The 16,622-nt window shown below is 65.2% G+C and overlaps 1 protein-coding gene across 1 annotated transcript in view; it reads left to right on the top strand.

Annotated features, from left to right (window-relative positions):
• POU2F2 (POU class 2 homeobox 2) overlaps positions 1–16,622 on the top strand; it is a 28,745-nt gene that overhangs the window by 1,632 nt on the left and 10,491 nt on the right. The window contains 11 exon segments of the mRNA XM_050930469.1: positions 946–1,011; positions 1,234–1,268; positions 1,556–1,612; positions 2,489–2,602; positions 2,901–3,098; positions 4,204–4,309; positions 7,423–7,514; positions 8,639–8,800; positions 9,374–9,515; positions 10,076–10,224; positions 12,591–12,767. Coding sequence (XP_050786426.1) covers positions 946–1,011; positions 1,234–1,268; positions 1,556–1,612; positions 2,489–2,602; positions 2,901–3,098; positions 4,204–4,309; positions 7,423–7,514; positions 8,639–8,800; positions 9,374–9,515; positions 10,076–10,224; positions 12,591–12,767 — 1,298 coding nt within the window.

The following is a 16,622-nucleotide window of genomic DNA, read 5'->3' as shown; positions in this document are numbered from 1 at the left end:
TACTCCTGCCCCCTGGTGTATCCTGCCCCCCCAGCATACCCCACCCTCAGTGTACTCCTGCCCCCCGGCATAATCCAGCCCCCTTGTGTACCCTGCCCCCTAGCATACCCCAGCCTCCCCGACCTACTCCTGCCCCCCGGCGTACCCTGCCCCCTGGTATACCCCAGCCCCCCGGTGAACCTCCACCCCCCGGCACCTGGACACAGCCCAGCCCCCAGCCTACCCCAGCCCCTTGGCCTACCCCGTGCCCCCATCCCCAGGATCCCCAGCACGGAGCCTGCCCCCGCCCCCCGCCTGCCTGTTTCGGGGTTTGTGCCGGTGACTCAGTCCCTTATGCAAATGAGGCAGCAGGCGGCTCTTGGCAGCCCCGGGCTCCGGGCCACTTGGTCCCGGGGGCGCAGAGCCAGCCGAGCAGGCAGGAGCTGGGGGGCTGTGTCTGCGGCCTTGGGGGCAGGGACCCCCTGGGGCTGGCCGGAGGGCGAGCAGGCGACGTGGACAGGCAGGGGTTAAATTCTCATCCCGCAGGTAATTCCTGGGGGGGGTAGATTGGGGTTGGGCAGGGGGGAGTTGGCTGGGTCGTGGGGGGGGGCTGGGGAGGAAATCTGATGGTGAGGGTTAGGCTAGGCTTCAGGAGGGGGCAGCCCCAGCCTGAGAGCACTGAGAGGGGGAGGGGAAAGGGCCCATGTCCCATTCCCCCCCAGGGCTGGATCAGGGCCAGTTCTGTGCCCCACCTAGCCGGCCCCCCACCCTGCCCCTCATCCGGACACAGTCACTGAGCAGCCAACAGGGTCACAAAGGAGGGCAGGCTGGGAGCCAGGACTCCTGGGTTCTCTCCTGGCTCTGGGAGGCGAGTAGGGCCTAGTGGTTAGAGCGGGGAGGGGGGAGCCAGGACGCCTGGGTCCCAGGCCCGGTTATTCATCGCTCCCCGTCTCTCTCTCTCTCTAGAAATAAGAATGTCTAAGCCACTGGAGCTGGAGAAGGCACGAGTGGAGCCACATGGGGAGCACACAGGTACCCCCGAAACCCTGCTGGGGGCTGCCCCTCCGCCCACCAGTCTCTCCCCCCCAGCGGAGCCAGCGAAGGGGGTTGGAACGAGGACCTTAGTAGGCCCTGTGGGTGCCCTGGTTTGGGGGGGCAGTGTTGGGGGGCAGGGCCCTGGGGTGGGGGAGTTGTGAGGGTTTGATCCTGCTGGGGGAGGCAAGAGACGAAGGTTCATTTTCTCTCTTCTTCCAGACACTGAACGAAACGGTCCCGACACAAACCACCAGGTGAGTGAGAAGGGAGAGTTCAGGGGGGCCGAGGGAGAGCCTGGTGTGGGGGGAGTGTGGCAGGGTCCAGAGAGGTGTGGGGGGCTGGGGGAGGGCAGGACGGGGAAGCAGTAGGGTTGGGGGGTACAGGGACCATGCAGGGCTGGGGGGATCACGGTGCGGGGAGTGCACTGGGGTCCTGGAGAGCGTGGTGCAGGTGGGGGGAGCACAGTGGGGTTGTGGGGGGAATGGAGGCACAGGAGGGTCCTCATCCCCCCACTGACTCGGGGTCCCCCCATCTGTCGCAGACCCAGCAGAGCAAGCCAGCCCCGTTCTCCCCGGCCCCCACTGGCCCCAGCTCCAAGGTAAGAACTGTGCCGGGGGGGGGCTGCACCTTGCTGGGGGGCCGGTGGGGAGCCAGGCCTGGCGGGGGGGGGAGCTGTACCTCACTGGGGGACCGGGGGGGCTGTGCTGGGGGGGTGCACCTTGCTGGGGGGCTGGGGGGAGCTGTGCTGGGGGGGTGCACCTTGCTGGGGGGCTGGGGGGGCTGTGCCGGGGGGATGCACCTTGCTGGGGGGCCGGTGGGGGGCCATGCCTGGCAGGGGTTTCTACCCCCCCCCCGTTCCTGTTTTCGCTCGGTTGGCTGGTTGCGGGCGATGACTCAGGGGGGTGGGGGTGGGGGGAAATCCCGGGGCCCCCGGGGCGGCAGCAAAACAGGAAGCGGCTCAGCGGGCGGGTGGGGGGACGGGAGAGCGCATGAGCGAGCGCCCCACCCCCCCACCAGCCCCCCTCCACAAGCTGGGGAGCTGAACCCCCCTGGGAACATTGTCAGGTAACCCTGGTCCTGTCCCCCCTCGCAGCTCCCCAGCCCTGCCCCCCCATATGGCCCCCCATGCCGGCGGGGCCGGGGGAGGGGATCTCCCCGCCCAGCACCTCAGAGTTTCCGGGGGGGGAGTCTGGCTCCATTGAGGGAGGGAAAGATCAGCCTGAGAACAGCCCAGCCTGGGCTGGGGCCAAAAACTTGCCCCCCTGCCAGGCCCTCCTCTGACCCCCGACCCCTCTGCTCCAGCCCCCCTGACTTCTGACCCCCCCGACCCCCCACCAGGCCTCCCTGTGACCCCCCTCTGACCCCTTCACCAGGCCTCTTTGGCCCCCCCCACCAGGCCTCAGTTGTGACCCTTGACCCCCTGCCATTGCCCCGCTCTGCCCTGCCCCCCTGACCTGTCTCTCCTCTCCCCCAGATCAAGGCAGAGGACCCCTCGGCCCTGCCTCCAGCTCCAGCACCGGCCCCCCCGGCCCAGCAGCCGCACCTGCCCCAGGCCCAGCTCATGTTAGCCGGCAGCCAGCTGGCCGGGGTGAGTGGGGGCCCCCGGTGGCGAGGGGGGTGATCGCCCTGGGGTGGGGGGTGGGGGCTGGCTTGGGGGCAGGAAACAGCACGGGGCCTTTCCCCCGCAGGGGGCGCTGGCTCCCAGCTGGCCCCAGTGTGGGCTGAGGGGGGTCCCCGGCTGGTGCTCTTGTGCTAAGAGGGGTGGGGGCTGCTTTGCCGCTCGCTGGCGCTTCCGGGGGGGACGCGCTGGGACTAACCTGCTGCTTCCCCTCTCTGTCCCCCTCCCCCGCCCGCACCCCCTGCACCCCGGCTTGCCTGGCCCCCAGCTGACGGCCCTGATGCCCGCCCAGCAGCAGCTCCTCCTGCAGCAGGCGCAGGCACAGCTCCTGGCGGCGGCCGTGCAGCAATCCAACGCGGCCGCTGCAGCCAACGCCGCCAGCCAGCCGCCGGGGGGCGAGGCGCCCCAGAGCCAGCCGCAAACACCCCAGCTGGCTCTGTCGCAACCCATCCAGCTCACCGCGCAGGTAAGGGACGCCCCCGTGGGTGGTGCTGCAGCACTCTGGGCACAGCGGGGAGGTCACTGCATCACACTGGGCACTGCAGGGGTCACTGCATCACTCTGGCCACGGCAGGGGTGTCGCTGCATCACACTGGGCACTGCAGGGGTCACTGCATCACACTGGGCACAGCAGGGGGTTGCTGCATCACACTGGGCACTGCAGGGGTCACTGCATCACTCTGGGCATGACAAGGGGGTCACTGCATCACACTGGATACTGTGGGTCACTGCATCGCTCTGGGCATGACAAGGGGATCACTGCATCGCACTGGCACTGCGGGGGGTCACTGCATCGCTCTGGGCACGGTGTAGGGGGTTACTGCTTCACACTGGGCACTGCAGGGGTCACTGCATCACTCTGGACATGACGGGGGGATCAGCGCATCGCTCTAGGCATGGTAGGGGGGTCACTGCATCACACTAGGCACTGTGGGGGGGTCAATGCATCACTCTGGGCATGGTGGGGGGTCGCTGCATCGCTCTGGGCACTGCAGGGGGTGGCTGCATCACACTGGGCACTGCAGGGGGGTCGCTGCATCGCTCTGGACACGGCAGGGTCGCTGCATCGCTCTGGACATGGCGGAGTCGCTGCATCGCACTGGGCACGGCAGGGGGGGTCACTGCATCGCTCTGGACATGGTGGGGGTTGCTGCATCGCACTGGGCAGAATCGGGCATCACTTCACTAGGCTTGGCATTGCAGGCTGGCACTGCATTGCACTGGCACTGCAGGGGGGGTCACTGCATTGCAACGGACACCACAGGGCGTCACTTCACTGGGCTTGGCATTGTAGGTGGCCGCTGCATCATGCTGGATGGTGTGTGTGTGGGGGGTCATCGCATCCTGCTGGGCACTGCATGGGGTGTCACTGCACTGCTCCAGGCACTGCGGGAGAGGGGGCACTGCACTGCACCGGGTATTGTGGGGATGTGTGTGTCTCTGCGTCTCGCTGCGCAACATAGGTGGGGAGAGTGTCACTTGCCGTGCACCAGGGCCGCTGAGGCTCTGAGCCCCACACGGCGCCAGGCCCAGCCCCCCATATCCCCCCTGACCCTCTCTCTGTCCCCCAGGACATCCAGCAGCTCCTTCAGCTCCAGCAGCTGGTGCTTGTCCCTGGGCACCACCTCCAGCCGCCCGCCCAGTTCCTGCTGCCACAGGCCCAGCAAGGACAGCAAGGTACAGCCCTGGCAGTGCCCTCCCCCCAGCGCCCCAGCCCTCTGCCCCTCGGCTCCTCCCCAGCGCCCCAGCGCCCTCCCCCCAGCGCCCCAGCCCTCTGCCCCTCGGCTCCTCCCCAGCGCCCCAGCGCCCTCCCCCCAGCTCCTCCCCAGCGCCCTGCCCCCAGCTCCTCCCCAGCCCCCCAGCACTCTGCCCCCCGGCTCCTCCCCAGCCCCCCAGCGCCTTACCCCCAGCTCCTCCCCAGCGCCCCAGCGCCCTCCCCCCAGCGCCCCAGCGCCCTACCCCCAGCTCCTCCCGAGCGCCCCAGCGCCCTCCCCCCAGCGCCCCAGCCCTCTGCCCCTCGGCTCCTCCCCAGCGCCCCAGCGCCCTCCCCCCAGCGCCCCAGCGCCCTGCCCCCAGCTCCTCCCCAGCCCCCCAGCACTCTGCCCCCCGGCTCCTCCCCAGCGCCCCAGCACTCTGCCCCCCGGCTCCTCCCCAGCCCCCCAGCGCCTTACCCCCAGCTCCTCCCCAGCGCCCCAGCGCCCTCCCCCCAGCACCCCAGCGCCCTGCCCCCAGCTCCTCCCCAGCCCCCCAGCACTCTGCCCCCCGGCTCCTCCCCAGCGCCCCAGCACCTCACCTCCAGCTCCTCCCCAGCGCCCCAGCGCCCTCCCCCCAGCGCCCCAGCGCCCTGTCCCCGGCTCCTCCCCAGCCCCCCAGCACTCTGCCCCCCAGCTCCTCCCCAGCGCCCCAGCGCCCTGCCCCCGGCTCCTCCCCAGCCCCCCAGCGCCCTGCCCCCAGCTCCTCCCCAGCCCCCCAGCGTCCTGCCCCCAGCTCCTCCCCAGCCCCCCAGCACTCTGCCCCCCGGCTCCTCCCCAGCGCCCCAGCGCCTTACCCCCAGCTCCTCCCCAGCGCCCCAGCGCCCTCCCCCCAGCGCCCCAGCCCCCCAGCACTCTGCCCCCCGGCTCCTCCCCAGCGCCCCAGCGCCCTGCCCCCGGCTCCTCCCCAGCCCCCCAGCGCCTTACCCCCAGCTCCTCCCCAGCGCCCCAGCGCCCTCCCCCCAGCGCCCCAGCGTCCTGCCCCCAGCTCCTCCCCAGCCCCCCAGCACTCTGCCCCCCAGCTCCTCCCCAGCGCCCCAGCCCTCTGCCCCCCAGCTCCTCCCCAGCACCCTGCCCCCAGCTCCTCCCCAGCCTCCCAGCGCCCTGCCCCAAGCTCCTCCCCAGCCCCCCAGCACTCTGCCCCCAGCTCCTCCCCAGCCCTCCAGCGCCCTGCCCCAAGCTCCTCCCCAGCGCCCTGCCCCCAGCTCCTCCCCAGCCCCCCAGCGCCCTGCCCCCGGCTCCTCCCCAGCGCCCTGCCCCCAGCTCCTCCCCAGTCCCCCCAGTGCCCTGCCCCCCAGCTCCCCCAGCCTCCCAGCATCCTGCCCCCCAGCTCCTCCCCAGCACCCTGCCCCCCAGGTCCTCCCCAGCCCCCCAGCGCCCTGCCCCAAGCTCCTCCCCAGCCCCCCAGCACCCTGCCCCAAGCTCCTCCCCAGCGCCCCAGCGCCCTGCCTCCAGCTCCTCCCCAGCGCCCCAGCGCCCTGTCCCCCAGCTCCCCCAGCCTCCCAGGGTCCTGCCCCCCAGCTCCTCCCCAGCGCCCTGCCCCCCAGCTCCTCCCCAGCCCCCCAGTGCCCTGCACCCAGCTCCTCCCCAGCGCCCCAGTGCCCTGCCCCCAGCTCCTCCCCAGTCCCCCAGCACCCTGCCCCCAGCTCCTCCCCAGCTCCCCCAGCGCCCTGCCCTCCAGCTCCCCCAGACTCCCAGCATCCTGCCCCCCAGCTCCTCCCTATCCCCCCCAGCGCCCTGCCCTCCAGCTCCCCCAGCCTCCCAGCACCCTGCCCCCCAAGCTCCGCCCCAGTGCCCTGCCCCCAGCTCCTCCCCAGCCCCCCAGCACCCTGCACCCAGCTCCCTCCCAGCACCCTGCCCTCCAAGCTCCTCCCCAGTGCCCCAGCACCCTGCCCCCAGCTCCTCCCCAGCCCCCCAGCGCCCTCCCCCCCGCAGCTGGCCTCTCTCCACCAGGCACTCCAGCATTCGGCCAGGGAGCCCTCTAGCATCGGCTGCCACGCACCACCCCAGAGGGGCAGCATCTCTGCCTGGGCAAGGGTCCCTGTATGCCCAGCCCCCCAGAGGCAGGCATATCGTGGGGGTTGGGCGCCCGGGCGAGGGGTCTCAGTATAACCTGTCTTGCACCCCCCACCCCCCAGAGGCAGGCGCATCGCGGGGGCTGGGCGCCCAGGCGAGGGGTCTCAGTATAACCTGTCCTGCACCCCACACCCCCAAGAGGCAGGCGCATTGCGGGGGCTGGGCGCCCGGGCGAGGGGTCTCAGTATAACCTGTCCTGCACCCCACACCCCCCAGAGGCAGGCACATCGCGGGGGCTGGGCGCCCAGGCGAGGGGTCTCAGTATAACCTGTCCTGCACCCCACACCCCCCAGAGGCAGGCGCATCGCGGGGTCTGGGCGCCCAGGCGAGGGGTCTCAGTATAACCTGTCCTGCACCCCACACCCCCCAGAGGCAGGCGCATCGCGGGGGCTGGGCGCCCAGGCGAGGGGTCTCAGTATAACCTGTCCTGCACCCTCGACCTCCCAGAGGCAGGCGCATTGCGGGGGCTGGGTGCCCAGCGAGGGGTCTCAGTATAACCTGTCCTGCACCCTCGACCTCCCAGAGGCAGGCGCATCGCGGGGGCTGGGTGCCCAGCGAGGGGTCTCAGTATTACCTGTCCTGCACCCCACACCCCCCAGAGACAGGTGCATCGTGGGGGCTGGGCGCCCAGCCGAGGGGTCTCAGTATAACCTGTCCTGCACCCTCGACCTCCCAGAGGCAGGTGCATCGCAGGGGTTGGGTGCCCAGCGAGGGGTCTCAGTATTACCTGTCCTGCACCCCACACCCCCCAGAGGCAGGCGCATCGCGGGGGCTGGACGCCCGGGCGAGGGGTCTCAGTATAACCTGTCCTGCACCCCACACCCCCCAGAGGCAGGCGCATCGCGGGGGCTGGGCGCCCGGGCGAGGGGTCTCAGTATAACCTGTCCTGCACCCCACACCCCCCAGAGGCAGGCGCATCGCAGGGGCTGGGCGCCCAGGCTCACTCTCTCTCCTCTCCTGCAGGGCTGCTCCCGACACCAAATCTCTTTCAGCTACCTCAGCAAAGCCCGGGGGGGCTCCTGCCAGCCCCCCCCCGCGCCGGGCTGCCTGCACAGGTGAGCCAGCCGGGGGCTCAGAGGGGTCGGTATCCACCTCCCCTCCGTCTGTCCATCCATCCCCCCCAGCCTCATTGCTCTGTCTGTCTGTCCCCTCCACCCCGTCCGTCTGTACATCCCCCCCATTGCTCTGTCTGTCCATCCTCCCCACCCCCATTGCTCTATCTGTCCATGCCCCCCATTACCATCCATCTCTCCTCCCCACACCCACATCCGTCTGTCTGTCCATCCACCCCTGCCACATCTCCAACTGTTTGTCCATCTGGCCCTGCTCTGGGACCGTCCCTGGGGGACCCCTTCCCTGAGCCACCCCCCTGGGGGTCACTGTCACTGGGGCCGGGAGCCCCCTGCAGCGAGCCCCCCTGGGGGGGACACTGGAGGTGACCCCGCCCCCGAGGCTGCAGTGACCCAGGCAGGTTCTTGGGGGTCCGGGCACCCTGAGTGACCCCGGAGAAAGGAAATTACAGCACAGTCCAGCTGGGGCGGCCCAACCCCCCCATGAGACCCCACTTCCAGCCACCCCCTTATCAGCCCCCCCAGCTCTTTGTCCTCCAGCTACTCACCCTGCCCGGCATCCTGCGGAGGTTCGGCCCTGGTACCAAGTGTCTGGGCCATTGTCTTCTGGGACCCACCAAGGCGTGGGGCCAGACCCCCACCCCTGGCACCCCCGGGAAAGCCCTCACCCCTGGCACCCCCAGGGACAGCCCTGCCTCACTGGGACCTCAGAGACCTTTAGCCCCAGACATCCGTCTCTGGGTCTGTGCAGAGAACCACCCCCACACACCTAGTAACCAGGCACCACGTGGGGAAACTGAGGCACACACAATAGTCATTCAAAATATTATGCAATATTCCCACTTTATCACCCTCCCCAACTTGTCCATCCATCCATCACCCCCATCCGTCTGTCCATCCATCCCCCCAACCCCCCACCCCACCAATCCGTCTGTCCATACATCCCCCTAACCCCCTACCCATCCATCTGTCCATCCATCCATCTCCTGCACCATCCGTCTGTCTGTCCATCCCCTCTTCCAGCAGGGCGCACAAGATCTGTGCTGGCTGCTGGGGTGCATGGATCCCCCTGTCTCCTGTGCCCCCCAGTGACCCCCTGTCCCCCCCAGCCAGTGACTCGGCCGGGCCTCCCCGAGTCCCACCTTGCGCACCCTCAGCCCCCAAAATGCCTGGAGCCGCCGGCACACCCCGAGGAGCCCAGCGACCTGGAGGAACTGGAGCAGTTCGCCCGCACCTTCAAACAGCGACGCATCAAGCTGGGCTTCACACAGGTACTGCTGGGACACCTGGGTCCTCACCTGGCTCTGGGACAGGGGCCTAGTGGTCAGAGCAGAAGGGCTGTGAGCCAGGACTTCTGGGTTCTCTCCCTGCTCTGGGAGGACGGTGGGGCCTAGTGGTTAGAATGGGGGGTCTGGGAACCAGGACTCCTGGGTTCTCTCGCTGCTCTGGGAGGGCAGTGGGACCTAGTGATTAGAGCAGAAGGGCTGGGAGCCAGGACTCCTGGGTTCTCACCCTGCTCTGGGAGGGCGGTGGGGCCTAGTGGTTAGAATGGGGGGGCTGGGAGCCAGGACTCCTGGGTTCTCTCCCGGCTCTGGGTGGGGAGTGGGGCCTAGTGGTTAGAGCAGAGGGCTGGGAGCCAGGACTCCTGCGTTCTCTCCCTGCTCTGGGAGGGTGGTGTGGCCTAGTGGTTAGAATGGGGGGGCTGGGAGCCAGGACTCCTGGGTTCTCTCCGTGCTCTGGGAGGGTGGTGGGGCCTAGTGGTTAGAATGGGGGGGCTGGGAGCCAGGACTCTTGGGTTCTCTCTTGCCCTGCTGCTAAGTGTGACCCCCCCACCCCCACCCCAGGGCGATGTAGGGCTGGCCATGGGAAAACTCTATGGCAACGACTTCAGCCAGACGACCATCTCCCGCTTCGAGGCCCTTAACCTCAGCTTCAAGAACATGTGCAAACTCAAGCCGCTGCTGGAGAAGTGGCTGAATGACGCAGGTGAGTTGTGGGGGGTGGGGCAGGTGGGAGGGAGGCCTGGGGGGCCCAGAGGGTCATGACTGGGACTTTGTGGGTGGGCAGCACAGGGGCAGGTGTAGCAGGCTATGTGGGGAGCGGGGGACCAGGCTTTGGTCTGGGGGGCTGCTGGGGAGGGGGTCTGTGTGCCAGGTCTATGGGCTTTGGGGCCCAGGGGGTGGGTGGGAACGGGGCTGGGAGTCAGGACTCCTGGGTTCTCTCCTGGCTCTGGGAGGGGAGTGGGTGTAGTGGTCAGGGGGAGGGGGGCTGGGAGCCAGGACTCCTGGGTTCTCTCCCTGGCTCTGGGAGGGGAGTGGGTGTAGTGGTCGGGGGGAGGGGAGCTGGGCACCAGGACTCCTGGGTTCTCTCCTGGCTCTGGGAGGGGAGTGGGTGTAGTGGTCAGGGGGAGGGGGGCTGGGAGCCAGGACTCCTGGGTTCTCTCCTGGCCCTGGGAGGGGAGTGCTTTGGGTGGGTTGGGACCGGGATGGCGCCAGCTGGGGGCAGGACAGTGGGGGGCCCGAGTGAACGGTCTGTGCTCCCCCCAGAGACCATGTCGGTGGACTCGACCCTCCCCAGCCCCAACCAGCTGAGCAGCCCCAGCCTGGGCTTTGACGGGCTGCCAGGCCGGCGCCGCAAGAAACGGACCAGCATTGAGACCAATGTGCGCTTCGCCCTGGAGAAGAGCTTTCTTGCGGTGAGACCCCCGTCCCCGGGGTCCCTGGGGAGAGACCCCCCCACCTCCCATGGTGCTCCTGCTGCTTTGCGAGGGACCCCACTTGTAGTAGTGGTATGTCACCTATTGCTTCAATCAGCCTCTGCCCCAGCTGACTGGAGGGTAGCTAATGTGACGCCAATTAGTAAAAAGGCTTCAGAGGCGATCCCGGCAATTCCAGGCCGGTGAGCCTGACGTCAGTGCCGGCCAGACTGGTTGAAACTCTAGTAAAGAACAGAATTGTCAGACACAGGGATGAACACGATTTGTTGGGGAAGAGTCAACTCAGCTTTTGTGACGGGAAATCGCCCTCCCCAATCTACTAGAATTCTGTGAGGGGTCAACAAGTACGTGGCCAAGGGAGAGCCAGCGGCTATCGCATACGTGGACTTTCAGAAAGCCTTGGACAGGGGCCCTCCCCAAAGGCTCTTAAGCAAGGGAAGCTGCCACGGGCTAAGAGGGCAGGTTCCTCTCATGAGTCGGTAACTGGTTCAAAGACAGGGAACAAAGTGGAGGAAGAAATGGTCGAGAGAGAGGTAAATAGCAGGGTCCCCCAGGGCTCTGTACTGGGCCCCGTGCTGTTCAACACATTCACAAGTGATCTGGAAAAAGGGGTAAACAGTGTGTTATGGGCTCCCAGACCCCCGCGCTCGCTCAGCTCCCTGTGGCCCCTAGGAGGAGCCCCCCAGTCTGGCAGCCCTTCCTGGGGTTCACGCTTTCTCTGGGGTTAGGCCCTCTGGCCTCGCTGCCTCCTGGGACCACACCCCTGAGCCCCCAGCAGCCTGGGGCCCCTCGGGGAGTCCCTCGATCTGGGCCCCTGGGACCCCCACCCTGAGAGGGAGCAACACCCCCGATCTCTAGCTGCAATGACTCTGCCAGCATCACACAGGAGGTTTATTGAGCATCTGGACCCAGCCCAGGCAGGTCTCAGGGTCCTCGGCCCGGCCAGTCTGAGTCCCGTCCAGCTAGGCCTGTCCCGGCCCCATGGCTCTGGCTGCTCCTTGTCCCCATCCAGCCCCCTCCTTCCAGCTGAGCCCCCTAAATCCCCTCCTCCACAAGTCCCTCCTCTGTCCTTTCTCTTTCATCCCAGGTGAGCAGGTCCCCAGGCCCCTCTCTCCTCAGCCCATTGGTCCCCCACTGGCCCTGAGCTGGGCTGGGTCCCCGGTCCCCAGTCGCTGGGTCCCCAATCTCCAGGCTGGTGTCTGGGGTCCCTGCTTCTAGGTGAGGTCACACCTGGTCCTGTGCAGCACACAGGGAAACTGAGACACACACAGTGTTCATGCAAACTATTAAGAAAATCTCCTACTTCGTCACACAGGGAGGTGGCAAATTTTGCAGATGATACAAAACTACTCAAGCTGGTTAAGTCCCAGGCAGCCTGCAAAGAGCTACAAAAGGATCTCACAAAACTGGGTGACTGGGCAACAAAATGGCAGATGAAATTCACTGTTCATTAGTGCAAAGTGATGCACATTGGAAACATAATCTCAACTACACATATAAGATGGGGTCTAAATGAGCTGTTCCCACTCCAGAAAGATCTTGGAGCCATTGTGGATAGTTCTCTGAAAACATCCACGCAATGTGCAGTGGCAGCCACAAATGTGAACAGGGTGTTGGGCATCGTTAGGAAAGGGAGAGATAATGAGACAGAAAATATCATGGTGCCTCCATATAAATCCATGGGACACCCACAGCTTGAATACTGCGGGCAGACGTGGTCACCCCAGCTCCAAAAAGGTCTACTGGAATTGGAAAAGATTCAGAAAACGGCAACAAAAATGATGAGGGGGATGAGACGGCTTCCGAATGAGGAGAGATTAATAAAACTGGGGCTTTTCAGCCTGGAAAAGAGACGGCTAAGGGGGGATATGAGAGAGGGCTATAAAATCCTGACTGGTGGGGAGAGAGTAAACAAGAGACTGTTGTTTACCCCTTCGCGTAACCCAAGAACTAGAGGGCCACCCAATGAAATTAACAGGCAGCAGGTTTAAAACGAACACAAGGACGTATTTCTTCCCACAACACACCGTCAACCTGTGGAACTCCCTGCCAGAGGGTGTTGTGAAGGTGAAGACTATGACAGGGCTAAAAAAAGAACTAGAGAAGTTCCTGGAGGACAGGTCCATCAGTGGCTACTAGCCAGGCTGGGCGGGGATGGTGTCCCAAGCCTCTGCCGGAAGCTGGGAATGGGTGATGGGGGATGGATCACTTGATGGTTCCCTGCTCTGTTCACTCCCTCTGGGGCACCTGGCATTGGCCACGCTGGCAGACAGGACACTGGGCTAGATGGACCCTGGGTCTGACGCCGTCTGGCCGCTCTTATCTTCTTCTGTCACTGTGCCCAGAACCAGAAGCCTACCTCAGAGGAGATCCTGCTGATCGCAGAGCAGCTGAACATGGAGAAGGAGGTGATACGTGTCTGGTTCTGCAACCGGCGCCAGAAGGAGAAACGCATCAACCCCTGCAGCAGCACCCCCATGCTGCCCGCCCAGGGCAAGCCCCCTGGGTACGGCCCGCACATGGTACGTACCGACACCCCGGGTAAGGCCCCCCACATGGTACGTACCGACTCCCCTGGTACAGACCCCCACATGGTGCGTACCGACACCCCAGGTGTAGCCCCCAACATGGTACGTACCGACACCCCGGGTACGGCCCCCCACATGGTACGTACCGACTCCCCTGGTACAGGCCCCACATGGTACATACCGACACCCTGGGTACAGCCCCCCACATGGTATGTACCGACACCCTGGGTATCTGGTACACCCCCCACATGGTACGTACCGACACCCCGGGTACGGCCCCCACATGGTACGTACCGACACCCCGGGTACGGCCCCCCACATGGTACGTATCGACACCCCTGGTACGGCCCTGCACATGGTACGTACCGACACCCCTGGTACGGCCCCCCACATGGTATGTACTGACACCCTGGGTATCTGGTACAGCCCCCCACATGGTACATACCGACACCCTGGGTACGGCCCCCCACATGGTACATACTGACTCCCCTGGTACAGGCCCCCACATGGTACGTACCGACACCCCGGGTACGGCCCCCACATGGTACGTACTGACACCCCGGGTACGGCCCCCCACATGGTACGTATCGACACCCCTGGTACGGCCCCCCACATGGTATGTACCGACACCCTGGGTATCTGGTACAGCCACCCACATGGTACATACCGATACCCTGGGTACGGCCCCCCACATGGTACATACTGACTGTCACGGAGTCACCGGGCGATGCTCTGGAACTGCTCCCCACCAAGCCAGGCAGGACTTTGGGGAGCCTCCTCTCCCTTGGAGCAGACTTGTTCAGGGAAAGAAGCTCCCACGGCTTCACCTCCTGGGTCTCTCCTTGGAGCATTCAGCATCCTCTGCCCCTCCGTGCGTTTCCCACAGCGAGCCCCCCCCAGCGGGGTCCTGGGGAAGCCACAGGGTCCTGCACCCCCACTTCGCAGTCAGACGTGACTCTCACCCAGCCAGTAACACAGAGGTTTATTCGATGACAGGAACAGGGTCTAACACAGAGCTTGTAGGTACAGCGAACCAGATCTCTCGGCCGCGTCCATTCTGGGGGGCAGTGAGCCAGACCCCCAGGTCTGCCCTCCACCCTTGACCCCAGCCAGCTCCAGACTAACAACCCCCCCACTTCTTTCTGCTCAGCCCCTTTCCCAGGCCAGGAGGTCACCTGATCCTTTTGTTTTCAACACCTTCGGCTGGCACCTTTGCAGAGGGGGGGCCCAGGCCATCAGTTGCCAGGAGACAGTGTCAGGCATTTAGGTGCACTGGCCCTTTGCTCTGCCAGATACTTAAGAACTGCCATGGGGACACTGAGGCACCAACACAGTATTCAGAGAAAACATTAAGAACATTCCCAGTTCGTCACATCTCTCCCCCCTTCGAGACCAAACTGAGTGAGGTCACTCCAGCCAGTGACCTGGGGAAGTTTGAACCCACCAACGTTCCCATGGATGCCCCAGCATCTCTCCCATCCCTTGGTGTGAGTTACACCAGGACAGTCCAGTCTCAGGCCCTCCCTGAGGTCGGGTGTGCTTGATGGCACTTGCAGGCCGCATGTGGGAAGGTTTATGCGGCTTGAACCCTTTTGCTACCCCAATACCCCTGGGGTTCAAACTGGGCCGGGGTCTTCTTCCAGCTCTGGGCTGCAATTCAGGCTCTCTTGGTTAAGAGCCCCCATCTTGGCCTTGGCCAGCTCTGGGCTTGGGCAGCCGCTTCCCACTTTGTGGCCCAGATACAACACCTCTACCATCCCCAACTTACACTTTCCAGCTTTTACCGTCAGTCCCACCTCCTTGAGGCAGCCCAGCCCCCTCTTCACCTGGGACACCTGTTCCTCCCAGGTCTGGCTAAAGGTGCACATGTTATCAGTGTCTGCCCGGGCCAAGTTCTCCATCGCCCTTTGCTTCTCTAGAATCTCCCCAGGCCTAGGCATGGGGTCGGCATCAGACACTGTGATGGCTTTAAGCTTCTGATAGCCCCCATAAAACCAGATCATCCTGTCTCGCTTGGGGATCAGCCCCACGGGTGAGGCCCATGGGCTGTAAAACGGCTGGATCCCATCTAAAGCCAGCATGTCCCTGACCTCTCTCTCCAGGTTCTGGGCTGCTTTCCCAGTGACTCTGAACGGGGAACACCTGATGGGGAGATTGTCTCCCACCTCAGGGAAGAGATCCCCCCGGGGGTCTTCCCCCTTCTCCATCCAATCCTCCCTCTTCAGGTCCAGGGGTCCCCTCACTCTCCTCCCATCCAGCAGCTCGAACGGGAAGAACCCTGTGGATTCCTGGGGCACCACCAGCTGCCTCCCGATTCCCCCTAATTCTACTTCCCCTTGGGGAGCCCATTCCCGGTACAGGAATCCCTTCTCCTGCAGGACTCTGTCCCTGCAGCCTTCCCCAAGGGGGTTTGCAGCACTGTGGCCAGCAAGTTCCCTCAGCTTCTCCAAGGAGGGATCCCTCTGCAGCTCGGTCTGGGATTCAGCTGCTGGGGCAGGGAGTGGGACCTGCTCCCTCTCCCTGGCTGGGCCTGGGGTCACAGCCCCCCTGAGCCTTGTCCCTGGTAGCACCTTCCCTGCTGTGTAATCACTTCCCAGCAGCACGTCTGGACCAGGCAAACCTGTTTGGCAGCTGACCTGCCCTGCCTGGGTGTCCCCCCACTCAGCTGGGGTCTCAGCTCCCCCCATGCTCAGCACTGCCCTTGCAGTCCCAGTGGGGGCAGGCAGCGAGCTCTCTGCTCTGGTCACAGCATCAGAGCCAGCGTGAGCCCCCTCTCCGGTGTGCAGGGAGGCGAGGAGCATCTCTCCCTCCCACTCAGCCCCAGGAGGCTGGTTATAGGTAGGCAGGTATCCTGAGCCCAGCAGCCCCTCCCCCCTGCCAGCCAGGTTATTTGCATTTTCACTGATCATTTCAATCCTAGCCAATTGGTTCCCTGGATTTGAATTCAAACCCTCGGCCGTTACAGGAGCGGAGCCTGGATCCTGTCCCATGGGGAGACAGTCACCCCCCCAACAGGGCCTCCCAGCCGATATCCTGGAGAACCCCAACTACCAGCCAGCCCGACCCCTCCTGGGTCTGCACAGGGATCTGGGCCATAGGCAGGGCGAGGGGCTTCACCCCAGGGAACTTCACCCAGGTCCCACAGTCCCTCAGCATCTGGGGCTGCACCACCACAGTTCTCTCTGTCCCAGGGTCTCGCCCCCACAGGCGTGTTTCCCCACTGACCCCTGGGCAGCCCCCTATGTCTCTCTGCTCCACCATCACCAGTCCACGCTGCTGCTGCTTCTCCTGCAGCTTTTCCTCGGGCTCTTGCTCTCTCTCACGGTCCTCTCGCTCTCTCGGGCTCTGCTCCCATCCCATCTGTCTCCGATCTCCTGATGGGGAACCCAATCGTGAAGACCCTCGTCTGATTGGGGACCAGACTCTCGGGGATGCCTGGCTGATGCTCCAGCTGCTCTCAGATCCTCTTGTAGCCCCATCGGGGTCAGGAATCTGCTCCTCAGAGCGGTCCTTCTCCTCCAACTGCATGATTAACTGTGCCTTGTTGAATTTCCCCATGCGTAACCCTCTCTTTGTGCACAGGATCACAATGTCCTTCTCAAGGAGATGGTGATAGGCCATCACTTCACCGTTCCCAAGTGGCTCTGGACTCACAGGCCTGTGTGCTCTTGGCTCCCCCATGGTTTCCAGGAAGAACCCCTGGTGTGCCAGCCCTTCTCGTGGTCACCACCTCTTTGCCAGGGTCGAGCTGCAGCCTCCTCCGCCCCTGGGACTGCTCCTGCAATCCCCCGGGGAACCCTGCTACTGCAAAAATTCTTCTCTCTCCCAGGGTCGAGTGGCAAGCTCCTC

This window comes from Gopherus flavomarginatus, chromosome 20 (assembly GCF_025201925.1).
Source record: "Gopherus flavomarginatus isolate rGopFla2 chromosome 20, rGopFla2.mat.asm, whole genome shotgun sequence".
NCBI classification, from domain to species: Eukaryota; Metazoa; Chordata; order Testudines; family Testudinidae; genus Gopherus; species Gopherus flavomarginatus.
This window is presented reverse-complemented; position numbering and strand designations above follow the sequence as displayed.